Source organism: Pristis pectinata, chromosome 4 (assembly GCF_009764475.1).
Source record: "Pristis pectinata isolate sPriPec2 chromosome 4, sPriPec2.1.pri, whole genome shotgun sequence".
Classification (NCBI taxonomy): Eukaryota; Metazoa; Chordata; class Chondrichthyes; order Rhinopristiformes; family Pristidae; genus Pristis; species Pristis pectinata.
In genome coordinates this window covers 99,244,321-99,264,700 of record NC_067408.1, presented here as the reverse complement: position 1 = coordinate 99,264,700, position 20,380 = coordinate 99,244,321, and the positions used below count along the sequence as shown (strand labels likewise).

At 40.2% G+C, this 20,380-nt stretch overlaps 1 protein-coding gene across 4 annotated transcripts in view; it reads right to left on the bottom strand.

Moving 5' to 3' along the window:
* traf3ip2l (TRAF3 interacting protein 2-like) overlaps positions 1 to 20,380 on the bottom strand; it is a 42,241-nt gene extending 21,861 nt beyond the window's left edge. The window contains exons 1-3 of one of the 4 annotated variants that reach the window (XM_052014795.1): positions 19,502 to 20,193; positions 18,535 to 18,733; positions 1,577 to 1,666 (exon numbers count right to left, since the gene is read on the bottom strand). In XM_052014795.1, coding sequence (XP_051870755.1) covers positions 1,577 to 1,587 — 11 coding nt within the window. In that variant the 5' untranslated portion in view covers positions 1,588 to 1,666; positions 18,535 to 18,733; positions 19,502 to 20,193. Of the gene's footprint in view, positions 1 to 1,576; positions 1,667 to 18,534; positions 18,734 to 19,501; positions 20,198 to 20,241 lie in introns of those variants that run through there. The other 3 variants (XM_052014797.1, XM_052014796.1, XM_052014794.1) reach the window with 3 other exon arrangements.

The following is a 20,380-nucleotide window of genomic DNA, read 5'->3' as shown; positions in this document are numbered from 1 at the left end:
GCAGAGGGTGGTGGTTGAAGGTTGTATCTTGGAATGGAGGCCAGTGACTAGTGGTGTGCCACAGGGGTCGGCGTTGGGACCCTGGTTATTCATATAAATGATTTGGGTGCGAATGCACAAGGCTTGATCAGTAAGTTTGCGAATGACATGAAATTAGGTGGTGGTGTTGTTGATAGTGAAGGAGGTTATTGTAGATTACAGCGGGGGGGGGGGGGGGGGGGGGGGACCTCTGGATCAGTTAGGGAAGTGGGCCGAGGAGTGGCAAATGGATTTCAATACAGATAAGTGTGAGGTGATGCATTTTGGAAAGTCAAACCAGCGTAGGACCTCTACTATGAATGGGAAGGCACTAGGGAGTGTAATGGAACAGAAGCACCTAGGTGTACACCTGCATAGTTTGTTGAAAGCAGCATCACAGGTAGACAGGGTGGTGAAAAAAGTGCTTAGCATTCTGGCCTTCATCAGTCACTATGTTGCAGTTGTACAAGTCGTTGGTGAGGCCACACTTGGAGTACTGTGTACAGTTTTGGTCACCCTGTTATACAAAAGACGTGCTTAAACAGGAAAGAGTGCAGAAAAGATTTACGAGGATGTTGCCAGGACCAGAGGGCCTGAGTTATAGGGAGAGGTTGGCTAGGTTATGTCTTTATTCCTTGGAACATAGGAGAATAAGGGGTGACCTTATAGAAATGTTTAAAATTACAGGAGGCATAGATAAGGTGGATGGTAACAGTCACTTCCACAGGGTAGGGGAGTCCAAAACTAGGGGGGCATGGGTTTAGGGTGAGAGGGGAAAGATTTAAAAAGGGACCTGAGGGGCAATTTTTTCCATACAGAGGGTGGTGAATATATGCAATAAGCTGCCAGAAGTTGAGGCGTGTACAATAGTATTATTTAAGAAGCACTTGGATAGGTACACGGAGAGGCAGGGCTGAGGGGGATAGGGGCTGAATGGAAGAAATTGGGACTAGCTGGGTGGGCACCATGGTCAGCATGGACTCATTGGGCCGAAGGGCCTGTATCCGTGTTGTTACTCTATGACTCTATCAAAGGATAATTGAATTAAAAAATGTAATTGTTTAATCCAAAAGAAGAGAAAAATGCATTGACTTGAGGGAAGCAAAGCTGCATATTCTTTGGGGAGAAACCTCGGGCTAAGTGGGGACAATGTGATAAGAATTCTATACCCACGATAAAACAAGAAAAATAAAGGAAAAAGGACAGGAGATACAAGAGAAAATTGTGATTGGAGGCAAGTGCTGGGATTCTCAATGAGGCCTTTGGAAAATGCCAAAAGAAACAGAAGAGCTATGAGGGATTCAAACCAGGAACGACCACAGAAGAAGAAAGCAAAGGAGTGGAAGGGCTGAGGTTGGGTTGAAGGGAGCACAGAGTTGAAGAGCAGTGAAATGAAAGATTGTATGGCTGGATAGGAGAAGGGAGGAAACAAGAAAGAAGCAATAGAATTAATGAGCTTAACTCTAGATTGGCAACCAAAATGCATACACGTCATCTTGGGTTACATACACACAATTAAATGAGGTACGTAAACAGAAGCCATGTAACACCATTTCACCTTTTCAGCATGATGCAATATTCAGTAATTGCCTCGTGAACCTGTTTTTCTGTTGTAGCAAGCGAACCATCAAATCAACCTCGGCAATAACTGTGGGCCAATCAGAGAAAACAGATGATATACAGAAAAGGTTACCCTGGAAAAACAAATAAACATCAGCAAAACACATGGAGCCTGAGGATAACATAAGCTGGCTATGGCAAATGCAGAGACTACCAAGTCTGCATTCACAGTTGTATTTCATTTTTCCTTCTGACAGGGGAGGTCGTTCAGCCCATCAAGAATATGCCAGCTCTCAGAGCAATGCCATCAATCTCACCTCTCCATTTATTTCCTTTATAAATTCTCCACTATCACATGCTCATCAACTCCACCCCAATTCTTCAACCAAACACCTACAATAGCAGTAATTTACAGTAGACAATTAACCTACTAATCACCGTGTCCCTGGCATGTGAAAGGAAACAGGAGCACCCAGAGGAAACCCACATGGTCACAGGGAGAAAATGCCAAGTCCAAACAAACAGCAACACCACCCAAGGCCCCACTATGCCACCCTTTAATCTTTTGAGGGTTTCATTTAAGCAAGTTGTTCATCGCAGTTGTTAATGCTAATCACGTGAAGCAGGGGTGGGAACAGACCAGGTGGCAACTGCTATCACATAACATGTAAACTGTTGAAACAGGTCTCTATCTCATTCTAAACCTCATTTTTTTAAAAAAAAGTGACCCATGATTGCAAATAAAAAATCACTTCTGCCATACTATGCCAAACTTTGAAAATGTGTGTTAGAAATACCGAACCAACAGACCGTAAGAAAATACTAAAGACATTCTTTTGAGAGAAGATTAAAATTCAACCTCTCTAAAAACTGAAACATTTAGATATAGCTCAAAGTTACCCTACCCTCCCCTCTCCCCCTCCCCAAAAGCACACAAGAAAATAGGAGCAGGAATAGGTCACACAAGCCTGCCCCACCATTCAATATGATCTGTCCCAGGCCTCAACTCCTCTTCTATGCAAGTTCCTCATAGCCCTCAATTCCCCAATCTTTCAAAAAATGTATCACCTCATTTTTCAATAACTTCAATGATCTAGCCTCCACAGTCCTCCAGGGTACAGAATTCCATAGATTCACCATACTCTGCCAGAAGAATCTCCCATATGTTCACACAAGATCATTCCTCATTTTCCCAAACTCCGAAGAATGCATATACAACTTCTTAGCCAGGTGTGATAAAACAACCCCCCTCATCCCAGGAATTAGCCTAGGGAATCTCTTTTGGATTACCATCGATGCTACTATTTCCATTCTTAAATAAGAGCACCATAACTGCGCAGAGAACTCCATGTGTGACCTCACCAACACTCCGTACAATTGTGACAATATGTCCCTATCTCTAAACTCCAACTCCAAAGATAGGTAGAAGTACGTGTGTTGAGGTTGGATATGTTATCTTACTAGGTTCGGATTCAAGTTGGGCTAGATTGTTCTGACTTGACTCGGTACTTTATCCAAGTTAGGTTGATTTGTTTAATGCTACCTTGTGTATCCTCTGTTCTTGATTGATAGTTGGTATTTCATTCTCCAAACAGATCACTCCAAAGATAGGAGTGATCTCCAAAGAACTCCAAAGATAGGTAGAAGTACAAACTAATCAACTAGGTTTTAACAATACTCTATAAACCACAAACACAAAAACACTATAGGTTTATTTTTATTTTTCAGACTGTAGAACAGGGAAAAGAATGTAGATCCTGGATCCCGATTTGAAAATTTAGGACAAAGGAGTGGTTTTACATTAATTTGAAGGTTTGCCAGGGTACAAAATTAAAATCCAACCAAACCAAACCCAAATACTCAGATTCTTTTTCATTCCTGAGCTTCATCAGTAATACAACAATCTCAAACATCCTAGTGATCTGTTTGGAGAATGAAATACCAACTATCAATCAAGAACAGAGGATACACAAGGTAGCGTTAAACAAATCAACCTAACTTGGATAAAGTACCGAGTCAAGTCAGAACAATCTAGCCCAACTTGAATCCGAACCTAGTAAGATAACATATCCAACCTCAACACACGTAGTCAGGTCCTGCTAGGCTCTGATCAAGTAGATAGGTTCTACACCGATCACTATTTCACTGTGAGATACTTTAGCACAACTGGCTATTGAAACAAAACTTATATCATTGAAGCAGGTTGGTTAGCCCAACCAATCTATATTCCATTCAAGAGATTAAGATTTCTTTTTAGTCACATGTACATCGAAACACACAGTGAAATGCATCTTTTGCATAGAGTGTTCTGGGGTCAGCCCACAAGTGTCGCCATGCTTCCGGTGCCAACATAACACGTCCACAACTTCCTAACTCGTACGTCTTTGGAATATGGGAGGAAACCGGAGCACCCAAAGGAAACCCACGCAGACAAGGGGAGAACGTACAAACTCCTTAAAGACAGCGGCCAGAATTGAACCTGGGTTGCTGGCGCTGTAATAGCATAATGCTAACCGCTACACTACCAGGCCTGCCCTCTTCTTAGCCTTCTTTAATTAACCTCATCATATATTCACTAGAAAGGACACAGACTCCACACAGCCACCCTGGCTGCATTTCCTCCCACCTCACTCCATTTCATGCTCTCATTTTCTCAGTGCCAGGGAGAAATGAACTCAACTGGATGAGCATAGTGCAAAGAGAAAGAGATTGGTAGAATGTGCACATGCCATTTTGGCTGGGTTAAATAGTAGAATACTGAGTTGCATCAAATAGTGCCAGGGAAAAGTGCCACTATGTTCCAAGGATTGAAAGGCTTTCCCTTCTTAAAGTGCAAGGAACACCATGTACTGCAAATCACTGATTTTGATCCACAGAGTGTAAATGCCTATGAGAGTGTGTCGGGAGCTCTATGTTCAAGGAAGATTCAAAATAGTCAATTTCACTTGATAGCTTTTTTAATCTTTCATATATAAAATTATAAAATGGTTATGCTAACCATAATGAAAAATTTTTAATGTTTTTTTTTTAAAATGCTCATTCAAAACTCGTGCTTTGAACCAGCAATTGTGTCTTTTCAGTATTTGGATTTCCCCTTCAACAACCTCCCATCCAACCCAAATACGACTGGAATTTCTGTATACTTGCCACCTGAGCCACATCGTACCCATTTTCATGTATCTGTGTTTTCCTTGAAATGCAACATTTTGTTTTTAGGGTGGCTTTTCTTTTTTTTTGGGGGGGAGGGGGAGAGCTGGAGAACAGGAGGGAGAAGAGGGGTTCATTGGATAATGACATGGCCCAGATATAGAATGGAGCAACTCTACTTTGCTCACTATCTGAATTAAGTTGCACTTGACATTTTGTACAAGCTTATCAACACTATGCTATTCCCTTCCTTGACACAACTGCAGTTGAACCATTAGTATCCACCACGTCTCTCCTCAGTCACGGTGTCTTCCCACTCATGGACTCTTAAGTTCCAAAGATTTATTCTCAACCCCTTTCAACTTGTCATTTGAATGCTGACATCATGTGATATGATTCAAAATCTGCTAAATTAAAACTATCCTCTCACCATCACCTCTCTTAACCACTCTGTCACATTACTCAGCTGGATCCAATACTGGTTATACAGAAATTTCTTACAATACATGATTGGAATAATTATAACAATAGAATAACTAGCTTTGGTCCCCGTCATCAACTATGCTTCCAGGCCACAAATACCATTCAAGAGGTTTGTCCAAAGCTGAGCCAGGCTCTTCACAATCTTTGCATTGCTCTTGACACAAAGCCAAGTTTCTGCCTACATATCTGGTCTTTCACGGACCACCCAATCATCCTACTTCCATTTCTGTGACACCTATTCCACCCATGCCCAAGCTCATTTTCTTCTGACTCTCTCAACCAAGTCTTTGCTGCAATTAGGCTTGATTAATCCAGTCCCCTCCTGCCTAGCCTTCCTCCTCCATCTCACCATGAAATATTGTTCATCAAAACCTCCGCTGTCCATACATTACATTCCAAGTTTTGTTAATTCACAACACCTAGGCTTACAGTGGCTCAAGCTCTAATAATGCCTCAAATTCAAATTCTTATTTTCAAGTCCGTCCACGGGCTTGTGTCCCCACCTCTATCTCTGCCGATCATTTCTCCAAACTGAACTCTACAAAAAACATTTTTGAGTCTGTACATACCTCTCATTCTGATCTCTCACACACTTCTGCTTTTAACTGCTCCACCATTTGCAATCATGGCACCAAATTATTGAATTTACTTTAAAATCCACCTCTCGCCTCCCCAAACTCCTACTGAGCACAGCAATATGAGGAACAGAAGACCATAGGATCCCTCAAGCTTAGTCCATTGTACAATAAGATTATGGCTGGTCTAAACTTGGCCTCAGCTCCATCTTCCTGCCTGTTCTCCAAATTTTATTTCCTGATAATCCAAAAGTGTGTCCAATTTGGTCATGAACATATTCAATGACAGCTTTCACAGCCCTCCATGAGAAGAGATTTATCCTCACCCTTACCTTGAGTGGGTGACCCCCTAATTCTGAAACTATGTCCCCTCATTCTCATCATTCCATGTGTTTCAGTAAGATCACCTCTCATTCTTCTAAACTCTCCATGAGCATAGGACCAACCTACTTAACCTTTCCTCAGAAATTAATCCCTTAATCCAAGAAATCAACCTATGAACTGCCTCAAACATAAATATGCCCCTCCTTAAATAAGATCAAAATGATGCACATTACTCCTGGGTGGCCTTACCCACGTTGCAAAGATTAATTACAGAGGACTGAATATAAATGCCAATACTCTTGCTGGAACTGTGTGTCATGTTCATGAAATCCACATCCCACTGTACAGTAGCACTTTACTTCTCTCCCTAGAGTCAGGGAATGATATAGCACAGAAATAGATTTTCAACCCACTGAATCCCTGATCATCATCAACCACCTATTTATACTAATCCAACCCTAACCCATTTTCCCAAGATTCTACCACCCACCTACACACTGGGGGCAATTTAGAGCAGCCAATCAACCTACCAACCCACATCTTTGGGAAGTGGGAGGAAACTGGAACACTGGATGAAACCCATGCAGCCAGTGAGAAAGTGCAAACTCCACACAGACAGCACCAGAGGTCAGGATCAAACTTGAATCACTGGAACTGAGAGGAAGCAGCTCAACTAGCTGTGTTAGTGTGCCATCCATTTAAACCAGATTGCACTTTTCTATTCATTTAACAAACTGGATAAAATAATTTCATTTTTCCCATGTTATGCTCTATCTGCCAAATATTTGCCCAGTCGCTTAACTTTCCCTTTGAAGACAGTGTCCATCACCCTCACAACTAGCTTTCTCACCTATATGCATCTTATCTTATCATCGCCAAATTTAGTGCCTTCTTTTCTGTCCTTAATGTTGTGTGTAAATAGTTCAGTCCCCACTCCAACACTGAGGCACCTCACTCATTACAGCTTGGCAACCTGAAAATTACCATGAATCATTTATCCCGATCCCATTTTCTACTAGTTAGCCAATCACTTATTCATGTTCATGTATTGATCCCAATGCCATGAGTCTGATTTGGTTATTTGGTTTAATATTTCTGAGACTCTGTATTAAACCTTTGTAGAATATTCATTATGCTGGAGCCCCACGTAGATATTACTTTGAATCGCCAAGGTGCACTGAATGAGAAGATGTGCTCAAGGCGATTTTGAAAGAGGAAAGCATGACCTGCTGGTCCAAAGCTCCAAGGTTAGCCATCTTCTCCCGTAGTGCAAAAATTAAATGACTGCCATCTGCCCCTGCCACCATGCAAATTAATTTCATTCAACCTTAAAAATGATTCCACAAGCCTGCATGTTATATTTGTGGAATGATGCTCACATCCCAGTGTCTAGAATTATGTTCCAAAAAATTTAGAAGGTATGGATGGATACCCAAATCACATGCCTGAGAAAAATTCTCGTGTATGGGGATGACAGAGCTTCTGTCCCTTCAGCTAAACTCTGTGCTGCAAATGTGCAACAGAAGGAGAAGAAGGGAAGCCCAAAAATAACCATTAGACATGGACTGCAAAAGATCAAAAAGGCCTTTATAAATTTTATCTACTGTTGGCCTTTTGTTTCCCACGCTATGGGAGTGAAAAACAAAATTATACAATGGGCAAGTTACAGATTTTAACTATAGAGAGAAAACACAAACTCAAAATTTCATATTCAAACAGAAGGAAATTCTTATCTTAAGATGTATGCCTCAACATTACACCTTCCTACTTCCACCACTGATCAAAATGCATTTTGCAAAATATAACACGGCCATAATAATAGACCCAACATATTTTCATAAATTGTCCCCAGATTGTTACAGTTATTTTCTTTAATTATTGTAAAAACCTATCTTTTAATGCACTGGCTAGGGTGGCCTGTTGTGAACATTGTTCATACATACAGTGGTCATAGAAAAATGAAACATATTTAAGTCACCAGTCGTTATTCACTCCTTAGTTTCTGACAGGAAATATAACCACGTTCATTTCCCTACCACTAATACAACTTCTCTTTTTCTATTGTAAACCTGTTCTAATTTGGCATCAGGGGTTATGGTATTTGCATTTTTGCACAATAATAAAGTTTTTAGAATCAATCTACATTATTCAAATCTCACAATATTCAACAAAACAAATTGGTTCTGGTAGAAGTAGACACCTGACTTTAACCTAAAAACAAACTATTGCCCAAGAGATGTACGCATGTGATTAACTGTGTACATTTCCTGTTATTTCAATAGGAAGCCTTATTCAGTAAGTATTCAGTCAATTAACAAGGCTGATTATAATTAAATGTCTTTAAGGTCTGAGTAGTTCTGAGTTGAGACTAATTATTGGTTAAGTTATGCTGGGCACACAAGCATTCAAAGCAATACAAGTACAAGCATAATCAATGTTTTAAAAAAAAAAGGCTTTACAGTAAAACATGAAGAAAGTAAGTTTTCATTGGAGAAAAAAGGTATGTTAAAAAGGCAAAGGCAGATAATAAAGATGAAAACAGATCAACACTTATCCAAGTTAAAATACAAGGTTAGATAAAGGGGGATTCAAAATAGATTATGAACAGATGCACAAGTAATTAGAAAATCCTACTGCTCTCATCACTGTTCCAAAATCAAGATTATCTGCAGAATCATTCAATTCAAATTGATTCATCAATCCAGAAGATCTAATGCTTGCTCATCGTGACACCTCATTTCCTAAAACAGGGATACTACCCTAACTGTGCAAGCCACATAACCCCACCCTCCCCCTCCACCACTGCCTTCCACATTGCCAACTTCTCCAGTTACATAGCATTTTCCATTTTTCAAATGGTTTCTTATCTATTTGTGGGTTTGTACCGAATCTCTGTAGATTTTGAGATTACAGTAAAACTTTTAATCTGGCACACTTGGGGCTTTGATGACGCCAGGCTGCCAGATTTCAGAGAGAAGCAGCACGGAAATAGGCCACTCAACCCACCAAATCTATACCGACCATCAACAATTCATCTGCACTATTACCACATTAATCCCTTTTTATTTATTCTCACAGCATTCCCTTTAACTCTCCCAAGTGAGTTAATTACAGTGGCTAATTAACCTACCAACTCACACGGCTTTGGGACGTGGGAAGAAACTGGAGATCCTGGAGGAAACCCATGTGGCCACAGGGAGAACATGCAAACTCCACACAGACTTGTCCTGGTCCAGGCATATCGACACCACAGCCAAGAAAGCTCACCAGTGCCCCTACTTCCTCAGGAGGCTAAAGAAATTTGGCATGTCCCCGTCGACCCTCACCAATTTTTAATCGATGCAGCTTCCTATCTGGATGCATCACAACTTGGTACGGCAACTGCTCTGCCTGAGACCACAAGAAACCAGAGAGAGCTGTGGACACAGCCCAGCACATCACAGAAACCAGCCTCCCGTCCATGGACTCTGTTCTAACTTCTTGCTGCCTCAGTAAAGCAGCCAACATAATCAAAGACCCCACCCAACCTGGACATTCTCTCTTCTCCCCTCTCCCATCAGGTAGAAGATACAAAAGCCTGAAAGCACATACTACCAGGCTCAAGGACAGCTTCTCTTCTGCTGTTATAAGATTATTGAACGGTCCCCTTCTAGGATAAAATAGACTCTTGACCGCACAGTCTACCTCATTATGGCCTCGCACCTTATTGCAAGCCTGCACTGCACTCTCTCTGTAACTGTAACACCTTATTCTGCGCATTTTGTTGTCACTTTCCCTTGTGCTACATCAGTGTGCTGGTATGATGAAATGATCTGTATGGATGGCATGCAAAACAAAATTTTCCCACTATACATATGGCAATAATAAACTAATTTACCAACACCCAAGGTCAGGATTGAACCTGGGCCTCTGGCACTGAGGGCAGCAGTTCTACTAGCTGTGCCACTAAGCGACTCCTACTGCTGGATATTATTCCTATTAAAGCCACTACACATTTTTATTTTTTTTAAAAAAAGACATTTCATAGTATAATAAATTTTCCCACGAACCTGGTAAGTTTAAAGTTGAGTGCAGGAAATGGAGTTCTGGTGAGCTTAAAAGGAGCATGGCAAATGAGGCCTGGGAAATTTAAAGGGGGCGTGGGAAACAGTGCTCGGTTAGGCATGTTCCAAACTATTGGGATTTCTGAATAATCAAAGGGGGATTCCCAAAGTTTTACTGTAATTCCTGTCTTTTGACATGCAACTTTCTTGATGCCTTTCTGACATTGATGCATTCAGCATTGTTGTGCTTAGAACTGTCAATTTGGGCAAACACTGCTTCAAGAAAATAAACAGGACCTTTTCCTTCTAAATCCATGCTGAATGCTGTTGCATGATCTCAATCTGCTCCCAATTATTTCATTATTCTTTTCAATTTATTCAGATAGAAACAGAAAGTTTGTGTACTACAATCTTAAACTTTGTAGTTTTTTTTTTACTTCTAATAATTGGTTATAATGACATCACTTTTACCAAGCATCAGAGATCCCCTAAAAATGATGCCCAACAGCAAGTAGGGCAGGAAAGGTGAAACCCATTGTACAGACATCACTGTGTTTTAGGTCATTGCTGAGTGGCATCACCACCTCTGACTACAACATCTGGACAACTAATTTTAGTCGGATACTTTAGTTCAGAGGGGGTCATACTATTCACCTCTAAAACAAGTCACAATTCAGAACCTGACAGTGTTCATCCTTTATTTCAAGCTCACTTACCACATTTTTTTAAAAAAGTATAGAAAATACTGCAGACATTGGAAATTTGGACTAGAAATAAGCTAAATCTGCTCAGCAGGGAGAAAGAGTCTATGATGAGAAAAGGTCATTGACCTGAAATAAAGGACTGGATCAAGGTTTCCTGTGATCAGTGGCTCCACAGTGACCAGATTGGAAATCAAATATAAAGATATCTTGACCAGAAGAGCTCAGTGCCCTTCACGTCAACCTACTCAGCTTCAGACCAGCCATAGTTGGCACACAAGTAGTAACCAGATTCCTTTCCTTTGAATGAGATCGCCAACCTTCAGTTAAAAGGTGAGTTCAGGTTGAGATTTTATTATTTTTATTTATTCCATTTTGTACAAGATTTTAATTTACAGTAGTTTAATATATTTTAAACTAAATTTTACATAGTAAATAGATTAAACAATTGTTTTCAATCTTTAAAGGTTTCCAAATAGCAGAGACATTTACAAATAGTCAAATGAGCCTGTACCAAGTGCTCTCAGAATGGTACTGCCTCCCAAGGCATCCAAGTCATCATTCTCAGTCTACTCTGCATTGCAGAAGTCACATGAAGTGGAGGTCTTCTATACAGTGGACCCCAATGAAGCCACAAAAGGTTAATGTCACCTTGGGAATCATTAGGGCAGACTACATCAAGCATGATCCAGTCCGTTAACTCTCCTCATGCCTTCACTTTTGCTGCCTAATCCCTGTATTCCCATCAGTTTCTACTTTTTTTTCCCCTAAAAAGGAAAATATGTTGCACCTCTGACTACCTCTTGCAGTATTTCTGCTTAGCCTCAGCTGTCTGTCTATCATGACATCCTTGATCTGCTTCCTTTGGCTGGTAGGGGTCTCTTTTAAACAAAATGCATGCCTCTCTCATGCTGCCAACTATTTCTGACTCTAAGATCATGCTAAATTTTATTCTGTGTCATGTTTCTCAAGATAGCTGGAATTTCATTTCCTTAGTGTTAAATATAGAAATAGAATTAGACTTTGAAATTGTTGTATTAATTAATGCTTTCAAAGACTTTTTGATTGTCTCTTTAAAATCTATTCAAAGGTAGAGGCAAATTCATTTTCTTTTAAAGAAGAAAAATTACAAAAGCCAAATCAAGATGAAACCAGATTCTCAAGGATTCTGCACACACTGGATTAAGAAATAGTCATGTGTTACATTTACTATCTCTGACCAATATTCCTGTTTCCTCACATACTCTTACTATTTCTTCATAATTTTCCTCATTTTGATGGTTTCCAGCATTTAGCAATCACAATCCATGCTGAGAATGACACATTTTGTAGTCTTGCCACAATGTACAATATTATGCACACATAAACATTAAACTTAAAGCATATTGTAACACAATCCAAGTGATTTAGTAAACAGTGGGCCTAGTTTCAGCAGCAAGATCAAGGTACAGCAAACATTTAGCATGTTCTAAATTTCAGTACTTGCCACTTTGCACACAATGGTTGAAGAATTCGAAGTGGAGACTTTCTATCTGAATTTCCTCTGATTCACAGGGAGTTATGACTTAAAAGTTGGCCAAATGTCTTAAACAAAATACTTTACTTTTTAAATTTAACAACCCAAAAGGCAAGAACACCCATTCCTTTATTTAAGAAATATAGAAATAGAATTAGATTCTGAAATTGCTATACTAATTAATGATTTCAAAGACAGTTAGATTGCTTCTTTAAAAATAGATTAAAAGGGGAGAGGCAAATCCATTTCTACCTTTGTGAAATTGGACTCACGCAGATGGCAATGAGGATGCTGTAAAATAAATTGAAGTTCTTTCAAAATGCATACAATCCATATTTATCCATTCCGAAGTTCGGATAAGGGATTATTCCTTGTGCAAAGTCATACATTTCCCTTTCCAGCCTAAAATAAAAGATGCCAATGGGCTCCAATTTGTATTTAAAAGCCCATTTTCTAGGAGATCTTTACAAGATTTCTGCAAAAGCTAATACGATATGTGGAAGATTTTGCATTTCTCATGGTGAAGTGAGAGGAACTAAAGTCATAAATATGTTTTACTGATATTACTTAAGGCTAAATGTAGTTTGAGATACAAAGAATACATACCTCCAAATTTCACTGAAAATTTAAAGCCTTTTCACCTGCTGGAATTTTCAAATGCAATAGTTAACATATTCAATGAGAGGAAGGTGTTGATTGGGCTGGCTAAATTAGATTGATAAGACAAAACAAAAGCCATCTTTCAACAGCTACGTTCCTTTTTCCCCCCAACTGAGGACAATAACACCATTTACCTTAAAGAGGTAATTCCTCTTACAATACCAAGTAATTGAAATGGAAGGTCTTCTGCATTATTTTATTCTAATCACCAGATGCAACTTCAGCTAGAGTTAATGAGTGTTTGAACTGCTCACAAGTCTTTTAGATTCATCTTCTTAGATTAACCTGAGCAGTAAACAATGGTCTATGCTTAATAATTTCTTGATATTTTCGGCAAACAGGTTCTATACCTAACAATAGGCGATAGGTGCCAGTAGCTAACAGCACTTGGTCTCTAGAACCCTTTCGACAGAGATGATTTTGTCTTCAGGCTATTCTCTTTCCTGTCTTCCCATAAAGTCTTTAAGCTTATGTGAACCTTTCTTCCATACACGTGGTCTTTAACAGGAGTCTATTTTATTGGTTCTGGTGGCCAAAAATGCCTCAGCAATTGAAGACCCCAAGTGGCTTTTTTGCTCCACCTGGGTCAGTATCTCATGTCAATTGATCAATACCTCCGTCACACAAGTCACTCACTCCCATTTTTGATTCAATACTTTACTGCTCCTTCAGCACATTGGGCCAGAAGGGCCTGTTACCGTGCTGTATAAATAAAGTTTAAAGTTTAAAATGTTTAATGAAACAAACAGAATTATGATCATATGAAAAACTAGAAAGTTGCTTGGATTTTTGCCTCCATAAAGTATAATAGATTACTTGTTCTCTTGCTGTTCATACTAGAGTAACATGATCCAGGAACTCCAGACCTTCAATTTATGTTTAAATGAACCCTATCTTGCCAACATTCCAATGGCTTAAATTTTCTGGGAGGGAAGAGGGTGTTCAAGAAAGAAAAAAAATGGAATGTAACAAGATGGACAGTACTTTAGTAAAGGAGGGTAGGGGACTATTTAAAAAAAGTCTTAAGATGGTGGAAAATTGCAATGGAACTCCAGAAATTTTTGCAATGAGACTACTTTGTCACTAAAATTAAAGAAAAATTTATATATGAGCAAAGCTAAGGAAATAACTGTAGAAAACAATGACAGGACTGCAAAGCAGAATTAAATCATTATGCAGAAATTCCCTCAGAAAAAATAGACATTGCACAATTCTACTCCTTCGTCATAAATCACTCCCAAAAGCTACAAAAAATTTCACCAATGAGAAGGCGGGTTATTCCACTTCCTCCATTCCCAAGCATCACCTTTTGCCAGAATCAGAAGAGCTCAAATCCCACTCAACTGACTTGAGCACAGATCTAATCTAACACTGCAGGGCAGTGCTAAAGGAGTAAAGAACCGTCAGAGAAAAGTCTTTTGGACACAATGTTAAACCCATCTTTTCTCTTGGATTAAAGATCCCCAGCATTATTTCAAAGAGCAGGCACATTATCCCATTGTTCTGTTATTTATCCTACATTTAAAACTTCCAAATCATAATAGTTGTCATTATTACATTCCATTGATGGGAGCTTGCTGTGCACACATTGCTGCATTTCCCATATTTCAATAGTGACTACACTTAAAAAGATGCAGGTATTATTATTTCAGGACAAAGACTTTTCATCAGTTTCTCTCTGCATTAATGGTGCCTGACATGCATCCATTATATTTTACTTTTATATTCAGCACTGATATATGGCGAGATAAATATCAAATAGACAAATTAGGTTTTGACCATTAACTTTTTATGATTAACAAATAAGAGATGATAACATTAGATATTATTTATGAATTTCAACAATTACTCAGCATCATATATTCATCATAACACAGCAATTCAATCAAACAACATCCAACATGGAAGAATATCTTTTAAATATAGTAGACCGTACAAAATACACTTCAAGTGCATGATGTCAAACTGATACCAAACCACAGAAAGGCCATTAGGACAAATGTGCAAAAGTTTTGTCAAAAAGGTGAGTTTTAAGGAGAAAGAGTTAGAGATGCAGAGAGGAAACTCCGGAGCTGAGGATCAAGATGGCTGTCAACAGTCAACCAAAGACATTTTGAGGGCAAAACAAGTGGAAGCTAGGGAACAGAAGGGTTCCGAGAAGATTGAAGGTGGAAGAAGGTTTCAGAGAGAAAATGATCTAAACAGCTATTAAGTTTCTTTCTTTCCCAAAAGCATAGCCTCTAAAATTCCTGAAGGCCAATTTCTAAATCAAACTCAACCAACCTTTAACAAGAAAAGCACAGATTCTATGACAGGAAACCACATCCTTCACAATTAATCCAGCAATACTTCCTTGAAAAATTTCATGAAACAAAAAAAAACAAGCTGTAATTACAACCAAAAAAGAAATCTAAACACGTACCCTTACATGGGGATATAATCAAAACACATTCAACGTTCCAGATTTGGCTCAGCTAGTTGCACTCTTGCACATATCAGAAAACTGTAGGTTCAACTCCCACTCTAGAGTCTCAAGCACAAGAATCTAGGCCAACTGAAAATCTACATAAGAGCAATACTATTGGAATAATGCCATCATTTGGATGAAACTTTGGCTCTGTTTGTTTTCTCAAGCAGGTATGAAGAATTTCACTGTTTCAAAGACAAGGAAGTCGTACACCATGGAAATAGGCCCTGATCCATGCCGACCAAGATTCCCATCTAAGCTAGTCCCATTTGCTCACATTTGGCCCATATCCCTCTAAACCTTTCCTATCCATGGACCTGTCCAAGTCCCTTTTTAAATGTTGACAAGATGAATTTTTTTAAAAATTGGTTACAAATGACAACTCAAAATTCCACATAGAGGGCATGGTTTAAAATGAGTAGTAGCGTCCCCAGAGGACATTCAGTTATGTTAAATCCATGAAGGTAGCAGATCAAGTGGTTCTGTTATTCATCTATTGAAGAGAGTTACATTTATTGTTGATGCCAAAATATTTTCTTAATTCAGTGAAAAATGCAATCTCTCGTTATCTGGGTAATGTGGAGGAAATGAAAAGGGACTGGAAGTGACGGGAATGACCCGGGTCATTCTCTCTTATCTCCTCTTCCATCAGGTAGAAGATACAGGAGCCTGAGGGCACATACCACCAGACTTGAGGACAGCTTCTACCCCACTGTGATAAGACTATTGAACGATGAGATGGACTATGACCTCACGATCTACCTTGTTGTGACCTTGCACCTTATTGCACTGCACTTTCTCTGTAGCCGTGACACTTTACACTGTATTGTTATTGTTTTTACCTGTACTACATCAATGCACTCTGTACTAACTCAATGTAACTGCACTGTGTAATGAATTGACGTGTATGATCAGTATGCAAGACAAGTTTTTCACTGTACCTCGGTACAAGTGACAATAATAAACCAATACCAAAGTGAAAAGGGACTGGAAGTGAAAAGGGACTTTGACTAGTCAATATAATTATTCCTTTGTTTACACTGAAGTCAAACACCAATATGGGCCTGCTAGTATTAATTTTGTAACTTCACGCAGTTGATTATTGTATAAACTAATAAAATGGATGAAATGACTAAGCTATCGAACATTCAAAATGCAGTAAAACAGCAATAAACTCTTCCATCCATTAAAGCTGTAAATTATCCAGAGCTCACACCAAAGGGGGACAGAGGAGCAACAGACTTCCTCTCGGGAGAAGGCATTTTTAATAACTTTCTTTTATACAATTTTGGTCTGATCTACATGAAACAACTAGAAGGAATTCAATAGCTGTATCTGTGGTCATGAATACAGAATTAAGACGACGTGGGTACCAAAGCCTTCGAGCACATTGTTATGCATTGCCTTTTATAAACATGCAATGCTTTGGAATGTCATGGTAAAATAGATGCAAGTTTCTCAAGAATTTCTTCACAACTAGCAATTTCACAAAAATGCTGTGGAACAACAAGCACTCGAAGATTAGTTATGAAGCACCACCAACGTATTGGCACAGATAGAAGGACACCAACTGATTGCTCACAATCTCAATGTGGGGATGGAGAAAAAATGCAAGTGGTAGAAAGATTTCACATGGATATGACACAAATCTTACATTGGCGTCATTGTTGCTGCTCTGGTGAATAAACAAAAATCAGTGAGAGTTATTCTTCAATGCATAGACAAGGCATTTTATAAAGCTCTCCTTTAACAACTTTTGTTTTTAATTGGCCTCGGAATTGTCAAGAAATGCGTAATTCATTCCTCAAGTAATTAAAACAAGATGTTTGCTGTTATTTTTTTCTCCAAATTTTCAACTCTTGAAGCTTCCTCCCACCCCCACCGCTCATAATACTGCCTCCACTGACATTTTTGATCACCTTTATTGATAGTACAATTTAAAGCAGGGTTGTGAAAACATTTAACTGGAATTAATATGACATCCTAAGTGTGACAAAACCCTCTTGCGTGTTTTAAGGGTGTGTCATCAAACCTAAATATGACACTAAGGCACACAACGGCAGAAGGCCAAAAGTCTTTCGGAGGATCTTAAAGGAAGGAGTCAGAGGTTTAGGAAAGGAATTCCAGTCCTTAGAGCCTTGGCAGTCATTAGCACAGTTGCCATTAATGATTAAATTTATAGATAATCAAGAGGTCAAAACTCAAGGAATATTTCTAAGGACTGTGGGACTTGGAGGATGATATTAGAGAGAGAGAATGGCAAGGCTGTGATTACATGTGGTTTGATGCTCATCTAATGTTGTGAACAGTCTTGTTCATCACCAGATAGTCATGAGGGAGAGGGATGGAGTCACTGGCAAAGGAAGTGTTATGTGATAGGGACCAAAGACAATGTTTTTGACTTTCCTAATGGGTGGAGTCTACGCTCATGCAGTGGTGAACGTCGGACACACTCTGTCGAGGTGGGTGTCATCAGTAAATATATGGAAACTTATTTTCCAATTACTTTAATGTGGGGCAGCATGTACATGAGAGTCAAATGCAAAAAGTGAACTGCTGAGGAACTCAGTGGATCAGGCAGCATCTATGGAGGGAAATGGACAGTTGACGTTTCGAGTCAACATCCTTAATCTGGACTGAAGGAGTATAGGGAAGGGATAGCCAATATAAAGAGGGAAAGGAGAGGGGTGGAGGCAAGAGCTGGAAAGTGTTAGATGGATCCAGGTGAGGAAGGGATGACTGGCAGACAGACTCGAGGGAGGGAAGGGTGGAAATAGTGACAGAGGCTGGGAGGTGAAAGGTGGAGGCAACAAAGGGCTGCAGAATACAGAATCTGATAAGAAAGGAAGCTAAAGAGTGGGACCAAATAAGGGAGGGATGGTGGGCAGATGTGAACAGTGGGGGAAGGGGAAAGAAACTGGATGATAGGAGACGGGGGGGGGGGGGGGGTGGGGGGGAGCGGTTGGGAAGTAGAAAGAAGGGAGTGTGCAAGAGGACTTAGGTAGATCAGCAGGAGAAAGGGGATGGGGGACCAGGTTACCTGAAATTGGAGAATTCAATGTTCATGCCATTGGGTTGTAGACTGCCCAGGTGGATTATGAGGTGCCGTTCTTCTCGTACACATTTGGCCTCACTCTGGCAGTGGAGGAGGCTGAGGGCAGACATGTCAGTGTGGGAATGGGCAGGCGAATTACAATGAAAGTTCAGCAGAATCTCCATTCCCACACTATCACCAACTTCTATTTAAAAAACAGTAAGTACCAACTTACAAACACACTTCAGAAATACCAGTGATTTAAATCAGTACAGAGGAACCAACCAGAATAACACAAATTCTCCTTTACATATTTTAATTATATTGTACTGCCGTAAATTATCAATTGTCCCCAATATGTTATGGTGCATGCTAAACCTCAAATAAATACTCACGCAATAGTCATGATTAATTGAAATCCTATGCTGTCGAATCATCTAAGTTACTGAATTTGAGCCAACACCCCTTTTACACATTCTGTCTGCTTTTGTTAGTTTGGGCCCATGAAGTGAAAAGGATTTAAAACTTTCTCTAAGCATCAGGGTTCACGGCACCAATTAGTGTGACAACGCTGACCGTACGTGACTGCTAAACACTGCCGACCTCGGCCGAGGAGAGCAGCAGTCAAGCCGGAGAGGAACCGCGCTCTGCCCATTCGCAGGCGGCCTCCCGCGGCTGGGCGTCCCGGTTTACAGCACCAGTGCCCAGACCCATATCTTGATTTGATCCGCCACCCTTCTCGCACGCTGTATTAGCAATGATCCAAAAAAACAATAGCAGGAACTCCCACACCGAGTTTGATCTTAAATACCATCCATCAGGTGAGCCTAGACACGTTAAAACTCTCACACGCAAGAAACGCCCTTAATACATGATTTTGCGATCAACTTTGTCCGGAAGAAAAGGTATCGAGACTTTGTACCGAGAGAAAAGGGCAAAAACACTCGGATACAACCGCGCTCTCTCATCTCACCTCAGTATCCTCACGGTGCTACTCATGTCCACAGACACCGTCCCAGAAGCCGACCAAAGGTCCAGTTCTTTCCCTCCCTGTCAGATCTGATAAACGCCGCTGTGCTCACACGGACGCGGAGGTCTCCGCTGCTACCTGCGGGCTCGGATAGGGGCGGGTCAGGCTGCCTGATGTCAGTCAACAAGCCCGGGCAGCTTGCTCAATTGGCCAGGGCCCCGCTCCACTCGCCGCGTCTTCTTAGCACTTCCAACAGTGAACAGGGTCCTCTGGATTCAATATTATTTTAACCCCAAACCCTCACTTTTTTTTATTGCATGTAACTCACAATCTAGCCACAAACCCACAATGTTTACCCCAAGCACCCTCTCTCTCTACATGTATGTTGAAGAAACACAGCAACAAGACGGCAGACTGCCACAACCCGGAAAACTACTTCCGTTCGTTTTCCAGAATTTCACGTGACAGCAGTCAAACTGCCTGCTTGACGTTTACCTTGCCAAAGTCTTTTTCTCTCTCGGGTACAAAGTACAACGGCAGCTCCAGGCGCAATATCACTTGTTAGAAGGGATTTAATGCGTTGGATTTTGTGCTGCTGTGAATACTTTTGCGAAATTCAAAGTTTTCATGCATATATAGCTCACGGCTTCTGTATTCTGAAAACAAAACTACACTATTTACGTAATAATGCCCCACCTCAAAAGCAAATGAATGAATTCACCCCCTTCTGCTTAAAATCGTACCTGCCCTGTGTATGCCCACTTTTCCAGTCTGCACGTACAGATCTGTAATCTCCATCTTGAGTTTCTGGGTGACGTTAATTTTGTAAAGTTCCTGCCAACTGTCCATGTCACATTTTCGTCTGTGTGCTTCCACGTACAT